At 41.9% G+C, this 21082-nt stretch overlaps 1 protein-coding gene and 1 long non-coding RNA gene across 3 annotated transcripts; both read left to right on the forward strand.

Moving 5' to 3' along the window:
• Nucleotides 1–4939: 4939 nt before the first annotated feature.
• Nucleotides 4940–11150, forward strand: LOC125371559 (melatonin receptor type 1B-B-like). Its single transcript, XM_046507553.2, has 2 exons — nt 4940–5479; nt 10173–11150. The coding sequence occupies exons 1-2, from the start codon at nt 5221–5223 to the stop codon at nt 10946–10948; spliced, it is 1035 nt and encodes a 344-aa protein (XP_046363509.2). The 5' UTR covers nt 4940–5220; the 3' UTR covers nt 10949–11150.
• Nucleotides 11151–13901: 2751 nt separating this feature from the next.
• On the forward strand, nt 13902–20335 carry LOC124140146. 2 transcript variants are annotated; one of them, XR_006861883.2, is made up of 4 exons: nt 13902–14424; nt 19365–19496; nt 19630–19717; nt 19832–20335. It is a non-coding gene; the product is annotated as an uncharacterized LOC124140146 (long non-coding RNA). The 2 variants fall into 2 exon arrangements; XR_006861884.2 differs by lacking the exon at nt 13902–14424 and adding an exon at nt 16991–17126.
• Nucleotides 20336–21082: the final 747 nt, after the last annotated feature.

Below are 21082 nucleotides of genomic sequence, written 5' to 3' on the forward strand. Positions count from 1 at the left end.
CTGCTGGTGGACTGAAGTCCCCGAGTTTCATAAGATCAGTAGCATTCATCAACACTGAGTCAAATTCGCAAGACATATTTGGGCCAGGACTTTAAAGCTGCCCGCAACTGTGTTGCAAAAAGAAGATATTACTTTCACGTTTTTCTTAACTTTTAGGAAGGTGTACACAGTAGTGGTTATTCAAAATTAATATATCGGGTTTTTTTAGTTTCAATAAATGCCCTATCATGAACTGGATTTTCTGGTTCATCGATCACCTGATTGTTTACAGGCCGCCGTCGCATGGCAGGAGTGCTGCTGTGAAGCGCACGGCAATAATTACTTATTTTTTTATGCAATTTATGTGAATGGCGGAAGCTACCAGTAGGGCAGGCAGGGCATGCTTACCCTTTTCGCGAACACCCGGTGTCATCATTGAGTTTCAGTGGTCCTTGGTCTCCAAGTGGTCCATGCACATACTTTTCACACCCATTTTGCCCTTTCCGGAATCTGTTTCAGCGGAAAATTAAGACTGGTTGTTCTCCTGCATTGACATTTTGTTTTTAATATCTATATTGCATTGTTGCGCTGAACGATGTTGTTGATTACGTATTGTTGTCCAGAGTTTTGTGTGTGTTTGTGATTAAATAAACAGCCTGTGAAGTTAGTATTGTTGACGTATTTATTTATTAATATATAAAATTGATTTCAACACGTTTTTGCGTTTGTGAAGTAATAAATGTAGAAACGTGTATGCCACGCGGATTTACATATTATACATACCCGGCCTTAACGTTATACTTCCTTGAACGAGGGGCGGTCGGGTAGCCTAGTGGTTAAAGCGTTCGCTCGTCACGCCGAAGACCCGGGTTCGATTACCCACGTGGGTACAATGTGTGAAGCCCATTTCTGGTGTCCCCCGCCGTGATATTGCTGGAATATTGCTAAAAGCGGCGTAAAACCACACTCATTCACTAACTCCTTGACCGTAACAGATATTGAAGTCAATTCTGAATCATATGGAGGTGATGGGTTTTTTATAGTTAGGATTTTCTTATGATCCGCCGCTCAAACACATTTTTGTGGGGGATATCGAACATCTGTCACTTAGGTTTCGTGTCCGAATCATTATTCATAAACAGCACAGCATCTCTTCACGAAAGTTCGCATACATGCCAGGCACACACTGAACTGATTCTAAAATATATACTTTTAGTGTTTCCCGGGAAGAGGTTGAATTTAGTTTGTAATAAGGTTTGGGTTCGCTTCCGGGCCGTTCACGCCGTTCACTATTACTTGCAACTGTTTATGCAAATGAGTCAAGTGTTTAACTTGCACCTTTAGCCATTCAATTCATCTTTTTACTTTTCTTTGTGTTTCCATCGCAACAAGTTGGACAGTTGAGATAAGTGTAGGATTCGATTCCGTACAATAACTCGATCCGGGGTAAAATAGGTCTTCAGCAACCCATGCTTGCCGTAAAAGGTGACTATGCTTGTCGTAAAAGGCGACTAACGGGATCTTATTGTCAGGCTCGCTGACTTGGTTGATGCATGTCATCGTATCCCGATGGCGTGGATCGATGCTCATGAAGTCAATCACTGGACAAACAAATAAGTAATATTATCTGTTGATTGATCAGTTCATTATCACATTATTTCAAAGCAAATTCATCAAAAGGCGATTGTTATAATATGTTTGTAAATATTGATGCATTGGAGCCATACTCACTGTTATTGCCGTCCAATCTACGTATTTGTCTTACAGGCTTCAGAACTTCTAAACACAGGCAACAATGTTTATTGGATTGTCTGGTCTAGACTCGAGTGCGGCGTTAAACAACAAATAAACAAACAAACTTTAGCTGTCAGGAGGGTTAAATGATTTTCCGACAGTCTCCATAGCGTAGTGGATAGAGCCTCTGCCAGGAGCGGGGGGTCGGTAATTTGATCCCCTGCCCGCGTCACACCAAAAGACGTTAAACTATGGTACTTGTTGTTACCCGGCCTGGCGCTCGGAAGCAAGGAGATAAAACAAGGACTGGTCGGGTCGGAGTCACTATACAGTGTCTGTGTAGGGTAGTCACTATACTAACAACCCGTAACACAATAAGCAGATTGGGTGGAGATATTATGAACTGTATTATACAATAGTACAATAGGTATCGTGAATTTTCCTTCCTGCATGTTTCACGGTTGTCAAATAACCTGCGTATATAATGAGTGATTTACTTCCTCGCCGACGATTTACTTTCCAATCTTTGTAGTTAGGTCAGCCACAGTTAGCAGAGATCAAAGGTCACATGTGCACAAGGAAGACTTCCGGATGCCCTGTCTTCTTCAGTGTCACTGAGCACGATATTTGAGCCACTTTATTTACAAGGCATCAAACCATTTGGTTTCCTGGTAACGAGTTATATTTACACAGTTCCGAGAACTGTGACCCAAAGCAGGGGCTTGGCTGACATATATATTAGTATGAGGGGTGTAAGGTGTCTATTGTCGCAAACACAATTGTAGTTATGTCATTTTATGTTTGGTAATTGACACTTTATTTCCGAGTCTGTGTCAAGAGAGGACCATTAAGCCAATTTGTTGGTAATTACAAACGAGGATTTGCTTCATTATTAAAGGACTGGGAATGGTTAGCGACAGGATAGGTTTCCTGTTACTTCTGGATAACACGCAATTGTTTTCTGCTAAAGGAGGAATCGATTAAAATGAATTGTTAGACAGAACGCATCTGTTTTATGACATCCGATATGTCCATCAAACAATTATATATTATTATTTTTTATACAAATTATTTTTATTAAATGATCGGGCCCAAAGAAAGAAATTGTGATCCCACCGTACCGACCCCATCATTGCTTTATTGTTTGTTTGTTTGTTGTTTCGCCCGGCACTCAGCAATATTCCAGCTATATAACAGCGATCTGTAAGTAATCGAGTCTGGACCAGACAATCCAGTGATTGACATCATAAGCATCGATCTACGCATTTGGGACACGATGACATGCATCAACCAAGTCAGCGAGCCTGACCACCCGATCCCGTTAGTCGCCTCTTACGACAAGCATAGTTGCGACTTACGGCAAGCATGGGTTGCTGAAGACCTGTTCTACCCCGGATGTTCACAGGTGCACGAACGGGTCCCTGTTGCCCATTTCCAGACCATGTCCAGTGAGTGAGTTGGGTTGAACGCCGCTTTAAACAGTATTCCAGTTATACCATGGCCTGTCACTGTCAGCTTAATGTGGGTGGAAAGCCTGAAGTAGTGTAGGTCTCAGACGTTTAACGTGCGGTGCTGACATACCTTGAAACATTTTCCGGGAGAACCCGGATTCGAACCCACAATCATATGTTTCTGGTGTGTCCAAGGGACGCAACTATGCACAGCGAATTGCGGTGTCTTAGAGACTGGGAAGCTGGGTTCCCCTCACACAAGGTGTAGACGTTGCAAGTCGTGCCCTTTGTGAAACTGACCTATCGTCTATTAAAGGCTATCCATTACTGCTAGGTCGATGTACATCATTACGTTTTAGGGACACCAAACCTGCTTCATTGGACTACCAATTTACCAGAGTGTCCCCCGCCGTGATATTGCTGGAGTATTGCTAAAAGCGACGTAAAACTAAACGCACTCACTTACGTCGCGTTTACATGGAAATGTAGGGTAAACATGTTTTGTTTATTTCTCGGTGACACACATAGCAACCCGCCTGCTGACCTACATTAAGTAGATAGATTGTAAGTGTGCCACACGTGCATTGTTATGGACCATTATCGCCTCGTGCGTGCGAGGTTTTTGTGTTAAACTATTTTACAGATAGTTCAAAATAAATAAATCCTTTGAATAAAAAATATATTTTGATTCCCATGCATATTTTCCCAAGCTCCTATAACGCTATTCGTTTCATCTGAATAAAACGGACATCGCCAATTTTTAACTATAAACTTTCCACTTGTTACAAGCGGTATGGCGCCGCTGTAGCGAGTCATGTTAGGTCTTATGGCTTCCTTATATAGGGAAACAATAGATTTTATCATTTAGCTGTCGACCCGTAAAGATCAGGGTCAGAATAGGTCCTCAGCAACCCATGCTTGCCGTAATAGGAGACTGACGGGATCGGGTGCTCAGCCTCGTTGTCATAGTATCCCAATTGCCAAATCATGTCAATCACTGGATTGTCTGCTCCAGACTCGATTATTTACAGACCGCCGCCATATGGCTGGAATATTGCTGGGTGCTGAACAACAAATTAATAAACAAACAAACTTTAGCTGTCAGGAGGGTTAAATGATTTTCCGATTTTGATTCATTGGAGCCATACTCACTGTTATTGCCGTCCAATCTACGTATTTGTCTTACAGGCTTCAGAACTTCTAAACACAGGCAACAATGTTTATTGGATTGTCTGGTCTAGACTCGAGTGCGGCGTTAAACAACAAATAAACAAACAAACTTTAGCTGTCAGGAGGGTTAAATGATTTTCCGACAGTCTCCATAGCGTAGTGGATAGAGCGTCTGCCATGGGAGCGGGGGGTCGGTAATTTGATCCCCTGCCCGCGTGACACCAAAAGACGTTAAATTATGGTACTTGTTGTTACCCAGCCTGGCGCTCGGAAGCAAGGAGATAAAATAAGGACTGGTCGGGTCGGAGTCACTATACAGTGTCTGTGTAGGGTATCCGTGTATGTTGTCTCAGTTGGCTAACACTATAAAACCGGCTTAAGTCCTGACCAGTACACGCACGCACGCACGCGCACGCGCACGCACGCACACACGCACGCTACGTTTAACCCTTGATCACAACTGTGACATATTAAATGGGATGACGTGTCAATAACTTCCGGTACTTTCAATTTCCGAATCACGTGTTCCGTATATCACATGCCTGCTCCTCATATAGTGGAAATGTCACTTCCGGTTACATCCGGGTGATTCAGTTCACCAGCCGCCTCGTATTTGTAAAGATATCTATGACACCAGCAGAGAGTTTTCCTCGTTGGTACAAAAGTACGATTAGATTGAACTGGTCTTATTTAATTGTCAACTTAGGGCCACGCGTCAACTCATAAACACATTCCGCGTTGAGGGCGTCGTTTTTTCCGTCGTCACTAATGCAGTTTCCTTGAAGCCACGGTTGGCGTAACCTAGCGTACTGAATACGAGGGACGGCGTATTGAAGATTTTGATCAACTAAAGCTGACATTATAAATTCTAGGACCTTGGAGAACAATGAGTTCTGAAGATTCTGTGAACGCTAGTATTTTGAAATTTGGTCGCCATGAATTTCTCAACGAAGAAACTGAGATGGCGATACCAATTCTCATAATTCTTGGACTAGCAACGTTGATGGGAACGTTTGGCAACGTTCTGATTCTTGTAGCGGTGGCAACAAGAAAGTCCCTGCACAACGTGGAATCCATCTTCATCGTCAACTTGGCCTGCTCAGATATGTACGTCACGACCTTGGCAGACCCCATGAGTATCGTAGGTAAGCCAGGTCTTTTCTTCATATTAGTTCATTAGTTCTTCATCATCAGCCCTGTTGAGGGGTGGGGGGTGGGGGTGGGGGTGTCGATTGTCAAATGATTTCTATGTCATTTGAATAACAAGTTCACAAAATGAGTGACACGCTGTTTCTCTTTCAAAATCTGCATATTCATGACCCCGAACACGTGTTCTTGACAAAGGCAATTCTTAATAAATGTAAATCGTTCAAATATTGATTTGATGATTTCATGGTGACAAATATTATACACAGGTGTTTGTTTGCTTTTTCAAATGTGTATCCCTGGATTGCATACTTTCTCTTGTTAGAGACCTCTCACGGCAAACATGGATGCTGAATACCTATGCTAACCCAAATCGTCAGCAAAAAAATAAAATAAACACAACATACACGGTTTCTAAATTTTACTTGCATGAGTGAAATTTCGTCTTAAACGTCAAATATTTCAAGAATGACATTTTATGATAAAGAGATTATTACCCTCGTGATTTTCCGTATCGTAAATGTCAAATATTAGGAATAAAGAAATATGTATTATGCTTGCCAAAGGATCGTGATATATAATTTCTAAAATATGATATTTATGACGCGGAAACTCACACAGGACGGTACTTATCTCAGTGAACCATCTTTTAACGAATTTTGAAGTGAAGTGGCCTGCAAATTGTGTGCATCTGTTGACATAACCGAAGACAATATTGCGTGAAGACATGATTAATGATCACAAATATGTTGTCATGTGCCACACAATGCCAACAAACAACATGGGACCAATAACCAGTCAGATGACCCGTCAAAATGAATCTGACAAAAACTGAAACGTCAAATAATTCATTGTAAAAAGGAACAAAACCAAAACTCAGAGCTCCAGATAAGCTGCGTATCTGCGTAAAATACGCATCAGAAATGCAGTAAAATAAAATCCAAGCGTATCAAATACGCAACGGAAATTACAGATACGCTACAAATATAATACTTGTGCGTATCATCAAAATATTGTGAAGTAATCCTGCGTATACGATTAGCAAATCAGCAACTTATTTTGAAATTATAACCGGGCATTCCGTCAACCTTGCCAAACTCCACGATGACAGTTACATCGTGATCATTTGCCATCACACTTTCTTGTGGAAGTATCGTGGTATTTTTGAGTCCTATAAAGCTCTCGAACCCACACGAAACCAGTTTGCAGGGACTAGATGAATAGTGTTTTTCAATGTTTAACTTAAATACCCACATGTATAAAAAATAGTGGGTAACAGAAATTTGAATACCCAGATAGAATTACTGATACCCAATGATTTTAAAATGCATGGGTAAAATACACACAACACCAAAAGCTTATCTGGAGCCCTGGGCAAAACGCTCTCAGTAGCGTGTAATGCGATCACCGCCTGGCACTGTGTCTGGATGGTTGCCAAGGGAAGATTGTTCCACTCTTTAGAAAGAAAATTGCCGAGTTCCAGAAAAGTTGCCGGGGCGACCTGCAGCTCGTTCCACATGTGTTCGACAGGGTTGAGATCTGGTGACCGGGCTGGCTACTCTATGCGGACAATGGACAAGTTGACATCAACGACGGGACACGATGAGGTCGTGCGTTATCGTCCGTGAGGATGAAGTCCGGTCCGATTGATCCAGCATAGGGTCTCACGTACACACCCAGAATAAGAATGCCATCCCTGTAGCACACACCTGTCATCGTGCCCCAATGTAGGACATGGGGATCGGTTCTTCCAGCCCTACTGATCCCACTCCAAATCATGATTGAGCCCACTCATAATCGCCCATTTTCGGTTACGTTGGAATCTTGAAATCATCTTGATCTTCAGCCCAACCCAAACATCGTGCGTGCCTCTAATGTCAGGTCAGTGGGATGCGAATGTATGCCCTCCGTGTTCAAATACAAGCCTCACGAAGACGATTACGCACTGTCTGAGTAGAAACGTTCACGCATTTGGCGTTCAGCAGGTCATTTCTGAGTGTGGTGGCAGTCACGAAGTGATCACGTCTTGTTGCAATCAGGTTTTTGTTTGTTGTTTTACGACGCACTCAGCAATATTTCAGCTATATGCCGGCGGTCTGTAAATAAACGAGTCTGGACCAGACAATCCAGTGATTTATATCATGAACATCGATCCACGCAATTGGGATCGATGACATGCTTGAACCAAGTCGGCGAGCCTGACCACCCGATCCCGTTAGGCGCCTCTTACGAGAAGGATATTAGCCTTTTACGGCAAGCATGGGCTGCTGAAGACCCATTCTACCCCGGATCTTCATGGGTCTGCTGCAATCAGGAGAAAGTTATCTACCTGCTGTGTGCTGGAACACTGTCGACCACCTGCATGTCGCTGGGTAGTGGATCCAAACGTCTGGTATAGATTCCATGCCCTGCTGATCACACTTTGCCTACACCAAAGACGTTTCCAAGTAACGTTGTGTTGACCTAGCGTCAAGCATGCCTGGGCGACTGCCTAATTCTTCGGTTTTCAAACGACGTCTTTGACGCTGAGTGGGCATAAGTACCTTCAAAGACTGTCTCTGATAATGATGTGCTATGAGTATGTTACGATCCATATGTTTTAAAACACATGACTGCATGCCTCTGTCCGTTCATCATGAAATTTAGGTCCTGTAGGGGTTAACCACTTGTGTTCCGGGATATTTCAATCTTTTTATTATTATTGGAGGATTATTTGCTATTATCAAAACTTGATCCTTTGCAGACTTTGAGTAGTATATTTGTAAGGGTGTGCAAGATGAATGGCGTGCAAATAATGCACATGAAAAAGAAATATAGAGAAATGCATATATAACAAGTTTCATATAAACATACCATAATGAAATAGACTTTATCAGATTCATGACCAGCATATGGAAATTAAGGAACAAAGTGTCTACCAACATATCTAGCTAATCTGTTGAGCAGGTTAAAAACGGCGGGCTCAGTGCTCTAATTAAATTACATGTGTAATACTAACTGTATTCATATATATTCCACATCACCATGTGTACGTAGACCTTTACCACTTTGGTGAAGCCAACCAAAAAAGGAATGGTGCTTACAAACCTAGAAACATTAACGGGACCCACGATCCTTGGTTTCTTGCGTCCCAAAGGGACGCAACTCTGTACAGTGACTGCGGCACCTTACACGACAACGCTACCCGATCTTCACGTTCGTTTCAGGAATTAATGTTACACATATAACATGTCATATGTTTATGTAAACAGCTGTTTCTATGTCGAAATGATTTAATAAGTATCTTGTTCCTGTTCAAAAGGCAATGTTTATCTTGTAATCAACGTTAGATGATTTCCCGGTTTGTCATATGAATAAAACAGGTAGAACATATGTTGATACACGTACAGCATTTTCTAAAAAATTTTTTGAATATATATTGTGTTGCCAAACCCTAAATAGATCAACCCTAAATAGATTAGATAGTTTTTACATATGTCGAACAATAATAATAATAACATGTGAAAGTAAGAGGTTTAAGGTCACAGGTGCGGTACGCCGGCTGCACGTGGTGCACGTGACATTCGTGAAATGAATTCCTTGAGCACGTGCACTTTAGTGACTCGGGTTATAAAGGCAACATTTTGGGGGAACAAGTTTGCCTCGGGCATACTTTGGAATGGGTTAGCTCATTTTTATGTAGTGTGTTTGGGAATCAGGATGTATTCATATCTCCAACAACACACATTGTTTAAAATACATTGTAGGATGACGTCACAAGTGGTATTTACATGAGCAAATATATCTTTTTTTTAACGAACAGCTGCCGAACGGACTGGTAATTTAGTAAGGTGTGGAGGGGCGGGCTGGGAGATTGGTCTAAGGACTGTATCATATTTTGCCGATTTATCCACTTTACGCAACATCTGTCTCATTCCCCACCAAATACATGGAGCATTGTTTCATGCCCCGGCCCCCCGACTTAAGCGTACGTTCACGTTATAGAATAACATACGGAATAAAACACAAATATCCCCATTGATAGCGGATTGACTGTTTGTCTTGCTGAGGTAAGGTGATATGGGGTCTTCCTTCATGGAACAGATCGTTGTACTTAGATAGTCACGTGTTGGTGTGGTCATTGTTTCTGTACGGACTTGCGGTGTCATTGTGGCAGCCCACTGAGATACCATGCCGGAGTTTAACCTGTATGTCCCCCTCAAACACAGGATATTAACTCCAGTCCTTGTTTTTCCCTTTTCCTTGAACAATTAATTTGACTAAAACATTACAAACGTTATGAAAACGTTACTAAGCTGAAAGGCCAGTGAAGATCCAGGGTAGAATAGGTCTTCAGCAACCCATACTTGCTGTAAGAGGCGACTAACGGGATAGGGTGTGTTGACTTGGTTGACACATGTCATCGATCCCAATTGCGTGGATCGATGCTCGTGATGTCAATCACTGGATTGTCTAGTCCAGACTCGATTATTTACAGACCGCCGCCATAGAGCTGGAATATTGCTGAGTGCGGCGTTAAACAACCAACCAACCAACTATAACAAAAACGTTGATCCTGCATAATGTTTCTGTTTTACAGCCGCTTTTAAAATATATGTCCATTAAATTCCGATACATCTCCACAAATTCAAAGAATAACATCATTCAAGTTTTTAATATACATTTTATATAACTTCATTGCTTTTATTGCAGCCAAACTGGAGGGTTCCGATTTCTTCGACCGTATCCCAGGACTGTGTCGTGCCATAGGCTCGTTGTGCACGATGTCGTGTGTGGCGTCTCTCATGACCATCGCCGCCATGAGCTGCAACAGATACGTCTTCATCGTCCACAGCAAATACTACAGAACCATCTTCAAGGCTCGCAACTGCGTCATCTTCTGCATGAGCTTCTACTGCGTGGGTCTCTGTCTCGTCTTGCTCAACTTCGCCGACATTGGCGACCACAACTTCGACCACAAGAGCCTCGAGTGCATCTGGGCGCGGATGGCGACGTATCCCTACACCGTGGTATTCTCCATCGTGCTGGTGTGGATACCAATCACCGTCACCGGAATCTGCTATCTGCGCATGTACCTGCACGTGCGTGCCGTGAGAAAGCGCGTGAAGCAAAAACGTGCCGACAGGTCGAAAACCAACACGAACAAACCTCCCAGTTTTCGACTGGCCAGAACACTATTCATCATCTATGTCGTGTTCAGCGTGTGCTGGATCCCCTACGCGCTCATCATTGTCCTCGACGCAAGTGACACGTTTCATTTCGGGGCGCACGTGTATATCGTGGTTTTTGCGCATCTGCACCCGTCAATCAACTGGCTTGTCTATTACGCCACTCACCGGAAGTTCCATAACGCTTTCCTTGAAATCCTGCACCTCAACAAGTGTTTGAAGAGAAAACCTGATGCGGCGTCATCATCACAAACGCCTTTTGACAGTTCGAAACAAACTAGTACCACTGATGATATTTGAAAAACAACAACAACCAAAACCCTTTATTGGACTTTCCACGACGATACCTTTTCTTATTTGTATTGCTGTGATGATTAACAAATAACATTTTGAATAGAAACATTGGTCCCGCGAAGATCCGGGGTAGAATAGATCTTCAGCAACCCATGCTTAAAAGGCGACTATGCTTGTCGTAAGAGGCGACTAACGGGATCGGGTGGTCAGGCTCGCTGACTTGGTTGATGCATGTCATCGATCCCAATTGCGTTGATCGATGTTCATGATATCAATCACTGGATTTTCTGGTCCAGACTCGATTATTTACAACCCGCCGTCATTTAGCTGGAAAATTTGCCGAGTGCGGCGTAAAACAACCAACCAACTAAGGGATAAAGCCGACGGATATCAGCCCTGAGAAATATACTTTCCATGAACCCTAGGAAACGGGCGTAAAATATCTGTTGCTCGCGTACTGTACATTCTTAAAATTATTGTGATTCATTAGCGCTGCTGTAGCCTTGTTGTTCACTCACTGGGCTACAAACATGGTTTCAAGGGTTTCAAATTGGAGCCACGGAAATACGAAGAAAACATTTGTCATTTGATTTTACATAAGAATACAGTTACAGTGGGACTTCACTGATGGTGTGACACCGTGGATCGGTGCTCATGCTGGTTTATCTGGCCCGACTATGTACATGCCGCCGCGATATACTACTTAACATTTGTATATTACAAATATTTACATTATCCATTATCGACGTTGTATCTAAGATGTTCTGGTTGTGTGAAATGCACATGATTTTATAGTATCGTCGATTACTGATACACAAACCACATTTGTATATATCTATGTATATAATATTGAATGTGTACTTGCCCCCCCCCCCCCGATCACAATCTGTGTCTAGATAATGACGAGTACTGATTTCTGTTACATAACTTCACTTCACATACCGTTATCTTCATTCGCGCTGGATCGATGCTCATGATATCAATCGAGATCTAATGCAGAAGTGGGACACCCAAGTGGGTATAAATATATTACATGCAATAAAAGCAAATATCGGTTATACCTACTTGGGTTGTCAGTCAGGATTTGAAGAGGTCATTTTAAGACGATGTCGTATTGGCCATTCATGTTATACTCATGAATGTATTTTAAAAGGTGAGGATCCTCCATTCTGCATCCCTGAAGGAATCACGGTCAAGCATGTCCTGCTTGATTGTGTTGATTTTCCATCACAAGGGATAAATATTTCAACGTTTCATCACTCAAGGATCTTTTTAACATAAACTCTCATTTAATTATTGTTTTTTTAAAAGAAATTGAATAGATTTATAAATTTTGATGTAGAAAGTTATATATTTTATAAATTGTTAATATATAATTATGAACTTAGATTGTTAGTGGTTGTACCCTTGATGGGGGTTGAAGTAGCGTAAAATTATTGTCCCCCCAGAGAGGGTGCGTAAGCCCACTTCATTCAAAGTAATTTATATATACCAGGTTTTTAATCGTAGAATGATTGTTTGTTTTAATTGTGGCTAAATTTCTCCATAATCACCAATAACTGAAGGGATGGTGTAAATCCTGCCGGGGTCCATGCAGGTAGCAAAGTACTGTAAGTCCCCATGGTCCCTGGTATGGTGGCCGCACTTTAGTTGTTGGTGATCAATAGCCTGTTTTTATGATGTGTCGTCTGTCATAATCCAATCATTTTATTGTTCCAAAACTAGTTTTAAAGTTATAACCTGTGATATATTGCTAGTTGTTGTACTGTCCTTTGACGAAAGTTTTTTATATATGCTATAACTTGTTCAAGTCACGATATGGCTGAAATATTGCCGATGTGACTTTAAATATGAACTCACTCACTAACTCACCCAAGACACGATTATTTACAGACCGCCGTCATATAGCTGGAATATTGCTGAGTGCGGCGTTAAAGATAAGAAAAGAACACAAATAAAATATTTCATACTTGAGAAATTATAGTCTGTAGTTCATGTACACTGCTGTTTGGAAGCTGTATATTTTGGCCAAACGTTTGTTATTTTATGGTTTACATATTTTTGCTAACCAATTAACCCGAGTCAGTGAACATAGAAACAAATATAACTTTGTGGGGTTCTTTTTTAAATATTGTACTTGGCATGACGTAATTGTTTGTGTAGGCTGGTGGGGTAGCCTAGTGGTTAAAGCGTTCTCTCATCACACCGAAGATCCGTGTTCGATTTAAACAACAAACAAACCATTCGCGCTGAATCAAGCAATGACCCTGATTAACAAAACCAGGCCTTCACATATCTTCCGTGTTTAAATTTGTTTTCAATTGTGTTACTATTTCGCTGTTTCCTTCTTCAGCGATACATATTTTCAGCGTGATTAATTTTGCTTATACTTCCTGTGATCTCACGACTTTGTTATATTGAATCTATTTTGAAATAAATAATGTCAAAAATAGTGTCTATTGTCATATGATTTATTGTATCGAGGACGTTTGTGCTGTCATTAAATGCAAGTTTTGTTTGTTTGTTGTTTAACGCAATATTCCAACTGTATATGGGCGGTCTGTAAATCCTCCAGTGATTGATATCATGAGTATCGATCTACGCAATTGGAATACGATGACATGCATGAACCAAGTCAGCGAGCCCGACTACCCCATCCCGCTAGTCGCCTCTTAGGACAAGCAAGGGTTGCTAAAGACCAATTCTAACTGCGTGGATCGATGCTCATGATCTAAATCACTGGATCGTCTGGTCCAGACTCGATTATTTACAGACTGCCGTCATATAGCCGAAATATTGCTAAGTGGGGTGTTAAACAACAAACAAACAAACAAAATAATTCAGTCGTGGGGCGGTGGGGTAGCCTTGTGGTTAAAGCAGAAGCTCGTCAAGCCGAAGGCCAGGGTTCGATTCCCCACATGGGTAAAATGTATGAAGCTCATTTCTGGTGCCCCCCGTCCTGAAATTGCTGGAATATTGTTAAAAGCGGTGTTCACATCATACTCACTCACTTGTGCAATATCAGGTCAGTCTATATATTTAGTTTTCATAATCAGGTGTGATTTGACAAATACGAGTCTGCTCCTCTTTGGGTGGGGCGTCACTCTAATGTATGCGGCGCAGTCGTTAATTAAGCACCGTAGCAATATATGACAAGCAATTCACGCGTGTCATTGCATGAGTGCGGAAAGCTACACAGTACACAAGGGTGTTAGGGTCGTGAAAGAATATATATTATCTCTCCATTTATGTCAGTATATGGTTGGTTGTTTAAAAGAAAGACAAACAGCACCAGTGTCAATTGCAAACCTTCCGCTCTCCTACTGCATGGAGAAGTGTGTCATGTCACGTTTCAATCACGTGAATTTCGTGCAGCTCGTGCACTACAGTCACTCCGAGCAGCGTATGGTGAAGCGGCCTCAGCCGGTTATAACACTTGGACCAACAGAAGGACTGGGACCTGTGTTAGCCTGGATGAGTGAGTGAGTATGGTTTTACACCGTTTTAGTAATATTCAAGCAATATCACGGAGGGGGGCACCAGAAATGTGAGTTGGGTTTAACGCCGCTTTTAACAGTATATCATGGCGTGTCAGCTTAATGTGGGAGGAAAGCCCGAAGTGATGCAGGTCAGACGTTTACCACTTCGGGGAAACCCACAGGCATGGGTATGGTGCTGACAAACCTAGAAACATAATCGGGGCGAACCGGGATTCGAACCCACAATCATAGGTTTCTGGCGTGCCCAAGGGACGCAACTCTGCACAGTGAATCACGGCGCCTTAGACGACTGGGCCACCCGTGCCCCCGCCACCAGAAATGGGCTTCACACGCTGAACCCATGTGGGGAATCGAATCCGGGTCTTCGGCGTGACGCGCGAACGCCTTAACCGCTCGACTACCCCCACCGCCGCCCCTAGCCTGTATAGATGGGAATTCACGACTTTTCTCTATTACCATTTACGTACGCTTCATTTCTCGCCCTTATTCCTGGTTGGCTGTCCAGTAGCATCACAGGGACACTTTCAAATGTCACTTTCTGTCACACCAAAGCCGAGGAGAGACGATCATGCTCCCTCCGCTGTACATCAAATATTCATGTCATCTACATCTTTTACATATAATAAATCCTCTAAAACCCTTTTCACCGCCTCTAGCACTTTATAACATCATCGGCAAGAACCCGAGACATTTTCGGACTGTACGTGTTCACGAAATCTGTGAGAAGTGAGCTCTTAATGCAGCGATTCCTTTAAAGGTTTAATCAACAAATTGACCAGAACTAAAGTACAACTGTGGTGATGATTTAATGAAGCTATTCTATAGCAGACAATGCGAATATCATGGGTCACAGATTCACCTGCTTTAACTTGATAGGGGCGGTCGGGTAGCCTAGTGGTTAAAGCGTTTGCTCGTCACGCCGAAGACCCGGGTTCGATTTCCGACATGGGTACAATATGTGAAGCCCATTTCTTGTGTTCCCGCCGTGTACTCTCTCACTTTAACTTGAGAAAAAGCACAGATACAACAAGACCTGTATTTGGTGCAGTAGTTTACAAAGTATTGTCAACTGAATCACCGCTCTCATTTTTACATTTCATGGTGATACTCTTTTTACGAAAGCTAGGATACTGTACTCACAGCAACACCGCCCTGACGCATTCGGCTAGATATTTATTTTAAAATAAGTTATCCTATTTAAAAAACAAACATATCTTCAAAATAAAAATAATAAAATCCCAAAGGAACCTAGAACAATTCTTAATTTCAGTGCTGAGGCAATCTAGACTTGCCCAATCATACTATACTTGAGTTGGACTCCTTTTAAATTTATTCTCCAGTATTTGGGAGACAGACTAGCAATCAGCGTACCTTACCTCTTTTCGTTACCGCAGCGGAAATGGCCAATGGTGTTCAGGGTGTGTCAACACGTTCGAGAAAACGTTTATTTTCTGGAACAGCGCAGAAGCCCAGTTGTTGCAAAGTTTTCCTGTTCTACAATACTGTTGATGTCGTCACCTGAAATGTTAAGGATAAGGATTATACAGCGCAATACATACAGTCAATCAGGATTGAAATGTTTATTTTGCAATATAAGATAGCTACGCAATGAATCCCATAGATCTTCCATCCCCATCCTCGCAGAAGCGACGTTTAGTTTTGATAGTAATTGCCCCATATATTGAGGATGTGGCATTTTAAGCAATACCAAATGCAATATGGTCGACAATATCCAACCATGATAAAAATAAGGCGTCGAAAATGCGCACTAATGACGCACATTCGTGTATTTATCGGACACAGCCTTGACATGCGACTTTTGGCATCTCCCGCATCCCTCCACGGGAGTAATTATAATCCCGCATCCAAGAGGATGCGGTCTTTTCAACGACATCAAATGTAGTGTGCTTGATACATTTCAAAGGGGAGTAAGACTCGTCGAACTTTCGCTGTGAAATACGGACAAACGAAAAATGGCAAATAGCCACAAATGCGACTTTTCGTGTCTATCTCCTCCCTCCTTGCAGAAAGAATCTTGGAATTTTAACTTGTTTTTTCCCCATACAAGAGGATGTGGTCTTTTTAACAATACGAAATGCAATGTGTTTGTCACATTCCAAAGGGGATTAAGAAACTGCTGAACATTCACGCACAAACGAAAAGTCCAAATCCAAATGACAAATAGCAACAAATGCGACTTTTGGCGTCTCTAGCTTCCCTCCTGACAGACATAATCATGGAATTTTTACCTGTTTTTCCTGCACAATAGGGATTGTGTCATTTTTTAATTTAGGATAAATTCCTAAAAGAAGTAAGAAATTGTGAAACAATCGATGGTTATGCACGATTGAAAAATACGTATATATATCAGAAAAACATATCATACATTTATATATACATTTTCCGTTTGGTTGACTAAGTCTAAACGGTACAATAGTACATGATGTGGAAAGGCGCCTGTGCTTACGAGTCCCGATCAGCCTGCAATGACGGACTTTGCCGATGTGTGACGGAATCGGTTCTCTGACGTCACAGTGGCAGCGCCGCCACTGCATGTAGAGCAACCAGATGTGGATTCGGTCGACTCTGAGCTTGCTCTGCAAAAACTGACGTTACTTTGCGCTTACAAGTATGAAGGAGATCAAGCTACCCGATCTCCATGGTCATAAGGACGTCGGGGAACTGTAAGTAGCTTTCTTTGGTTCCATTGTGCACGTAGTGTGATGGAATTTCAAAGTTAAATGTAACGTTCGTTCTCGTTGCTAGGTCAGGCTTGGACGCCATTTTGGTCCCTTCTTTCACAGGGAAGATCCATGTACGGGTGCATTTCAGCGACTCCTCAAGCCAACTTTCCCCACTCCGTTCCTGTAATAATACAGTACACGGGCGGATACAGAGGGTGTGTGTGTGTGTGTGTGTGTGTGTGTGTGTGTGTGTGTGCGCAACCCCCCTTTTTATTTCGAAAAATATCTTTATTTCTGTATAAATTACCACCAAAGACAATAAATAGATCTTAATTGTGCACCCACCCTTTTCAAAAAAGCTGTATTCGCCCATGCAGTATTAAGCATATATTAACTCGCTGACACTCTCGGAACACGCCACAATGCCAAATTACTACATTTCCGTGTAGGCTAACCCTTGTGTGGAGAGCGAACTGACTTCTTACAAGTGTGTCTGGGCGCCTGGCACCATACACGCATATTTGTCCGTCTGTTTCGTCTTGACCCCCCTATGCTCTGTCCCGTCTGTTCGTCCGTGTCTCTGTCCGTCTTTCCGTAACTATTTATTGTTTGCATATTTCGGCGAAACCGCATTATCGGTGGTTTGAGAAGGGAGCTAACTCCGTTTGCCTAATCGAAAGTTCGAAGTGGGCCCACATTCGAAACTAAACGCACTTGTTGTTGAGAATATGTACAATGTAAACTAACCCGCATTACGAACTGCTATTTTGTCTATTTAAAATAAGAATTATGCTTTCTAATTGGATTAGAATGTACAAATGCGATGACAATACAGCAGAACTCACTTCTACGAACATCGCCAAACTAGGTCGCGAGGTCATTAATATTCATGAGTTATTCCTTTTATGGAACAAGTTCTCGGAAATGTTTGAGGCTTGTATCATGACTGTCATGTCCGAGATCATCAAGTGTAGACATATTTCCAGCGGCAAACTTATCATCAGATTGATGTGTTATACTGGAAAAAGTAGAATGAGTGGTATTGCCTCTGTAAATTTAATTTGAAGTAGATCTAAGTTTCTTGCTTTGTAACTATTTTTGCAAAACTAGTGTGGTCAGCTATGATGACGTTATTCAAACTTTAAAGACTTTGTGTGCATTTATAAAGATATTTCCCATCAATATTACAAAATGAGAATAATATATAATGTCACATACCCATGCAAATGTGAGCCCACTAGTCTAAATGACTCAGTCAACCCAATGAAGCCCAGCAATTTACAAATGTGGGCCCACCTGTTTCGATCACTATAAGACGGGAACAATGTGGGCCCACATTTTAGAAAATGGTTATAAGTAAGCCAGGCTAATGAAGCTTAGCGATTTATAAATGTGGTCCCTCCTGTTGCAATCACTATGACGGAAGAACGTCTTCCTACTAGGCGATATACAAATGTGGGCCAACTTGTTTCGATCACCATATATGACGGGAACAATGTGGGCCAACATTTGAGAAAATGATTATCAATATTTAAGTAGAATTTCGCGATTAATAAATGTGGCCCCTCCTGTTGCAATCAATATGACGGAAGAACGTCTGCCCACATTTAGGAATTGATTATCAGAACTAATTAAACAACCTAACGAAGCTAGGTTATATACAAATGTGGGCCCACTTGTTTCGATCACCATATATGACGGGAACAATGTGGGCCCACATTTTAGAAAATGGTTATCAGCACTAAACCAATCTAAGAAGATGTACGGATGGAAACATAAATATATAATGCATTCAAACATTTAATTAAGAATACGTTTTACCTTAGGGATTAGCTGGGCATTTAATAGCTGGACCAACAACGTACAGCATGACTGACGCCATTTCTCGCAAATACGAAAACAACGGAGATAGCTCCCGTTTGAATTTAGAGTGACCTCCCTTTCCCAATATGAACCACTGATAATGCGGTTTCGCCCATATTTCTGTTTTATCATTTTTGAACTTGTAGATAAGAAATCGTGTCCTAGCTCCATTGTCAGTATAAATTTTGGTTGTATCTGTTAGGCTAGACGAGGGGCAGAAGCCCAAGTCTTTTTCATTAATAAATATCTGTTCTGTTCTGTTCTGTTCTGTGTCTAGTAGCATTCTACTGATTGCGAATCTTTGTTGACTGTAGTGTGCCAACTGCTCGTCCCGATTTTACTCTATTCATGCCAGATTACATGGATTGTTTGCAGACTCAACCCTACTCGGGGTTGGATTGACTTGATGTAATCCCGTTCTGACATCACCCAAGTTCACGGCGAGAAGCTACTCGGCTGGTTGGTGTGGGGATGTCCGAACCAGGTTGGATTGTGTCAGTCAAGACTGTAAGTGCCCGACGTTTTATATAATACTCTTGAATGAATGTTTTAAATTATGTTCGATTTTGATATCATTGTTCGCTGTCATCGTTAAACTTCATTGCATATTTGCCTCCAACTCTTGTGTTTTCCGTTTCAGTCTGTGGTGAGAGTTGTGAATTGCGTCACTTTCTAACCTTGTCACGTGATCTGACTGCCCAGGACGGACCCATTCAATTTATCGAAAGGTATGCATTGTTTCCTTCTATTCGTGTACTATCTGACTAGCAATATGACTTTTGGAGTGAATTATTCGTAGACCGTGTATTGCGAACATTGGTACTGATGTTGCTTTTTTTCAGACTGGCGTCTATTAAGAACAGACGAGGAGTGTCTGAGCACAAGGCCCTAAGCCGGGAACTCCAATCCCTGACCGAGAGGCACATGGTGCGCCTCAAACATCTCCAGGATGTGACGGAGGTGTGTTGCCTATAGACTGAAACTCTCTTCATATTGTTTGTTGTTGTATTAATTCCGCTTAATCCAAGCATACACGTCCATGTGAAATAGCATGTAACAACGTTGATGATTTCTGTTTTGGCAGAAGGGAATTTTGGGTATGGCCGCCTGTCACAATTGTAAACAGAGAATGGCCAACAGCGAATCCTGTCTTTAACAGACACACATACATGTACAGTGTCACACGAAACACTCACTCATCCAACACTTTCTCTCTCCGTGTCTTCACCTGTTTCATGCATGTTTCTTATCAACCCCACTTTTGATTTTTTGAGTTGGTTTGTCTACTCCTTCTTCTTTCTTTATTCCCTATATTGTTTGTCCCCACTCTCATCCCACCCAGACCTCTGATCATGCACGCCAAGAAGCGTTTGACCTGCACAAGAGTCAGTTGGAGTCGCTAGTTTCCAGTCTCAGAGTCTTTGTTGTCAAGACGTGCTCGTCTGACGACTGTGACATTGACCGATACAGACATAGGACGTATATACTATACAAACATTGTTTGTGTCTATCTTCAATGTGACGTTCCTTCCTTCTCACAACGACTATGATACAGCAGCATCACTGTAGTGGCAAGCGTATTGTTCATACACTATTCTTGTACTGATCATGAGTTATTTTGCAATTTCTTATCTCTTATAAGGCTAGACCTGGTCCAAGTAGCTTCCATATGTTGGACATTCCTACCTCTGACAGATGAGTGTTACAGACACGGTGGAGACACTCACCGGGATTCAGCTGGAGGTGTTCAGGGTGGGTGGCCTTGAAGGGGCGGATGACCCGCGCGTACACATCATCCAGGACCTTTACGTCAGCCTCCTCCATTGCAGCTGAGGAGAGATATGGGCAGGTTCAAATCTACATCTTACAACACTCGGTTTATATTGAGTTTACAACAATGTTTTCAAGTATAGTATTCAGTCTGGAACAATACAATGAATTCTCTTAAAATCATACTTTTAGAGATAGTTTATATATAATATATATATATATATATATATATATATATATATAATGCTCTATTTACCCCGGGTGGCACCAGTGATAATCTCGTTGTTGTTGTTGTTGCCATCGTTTACTACCGTGATCCCAGA

Source organism: Haliotis rufescens, unplaced genomic scaffold (assembly GCF_023055435.1).
Source record: "Haliotis rufescens isolate VD_foot unplaced genomic scaffold, xgHalRufe1.0.p SCAF_23, whole genome shotgun sequence".
In the NCBI taxonomy this organism is placed as follows: Eukaryota; Metazoa; Mollusca; class Gastropoda; order Lepetellida; family Haliotidae; genus Haliotis; species Haliotis rufescens.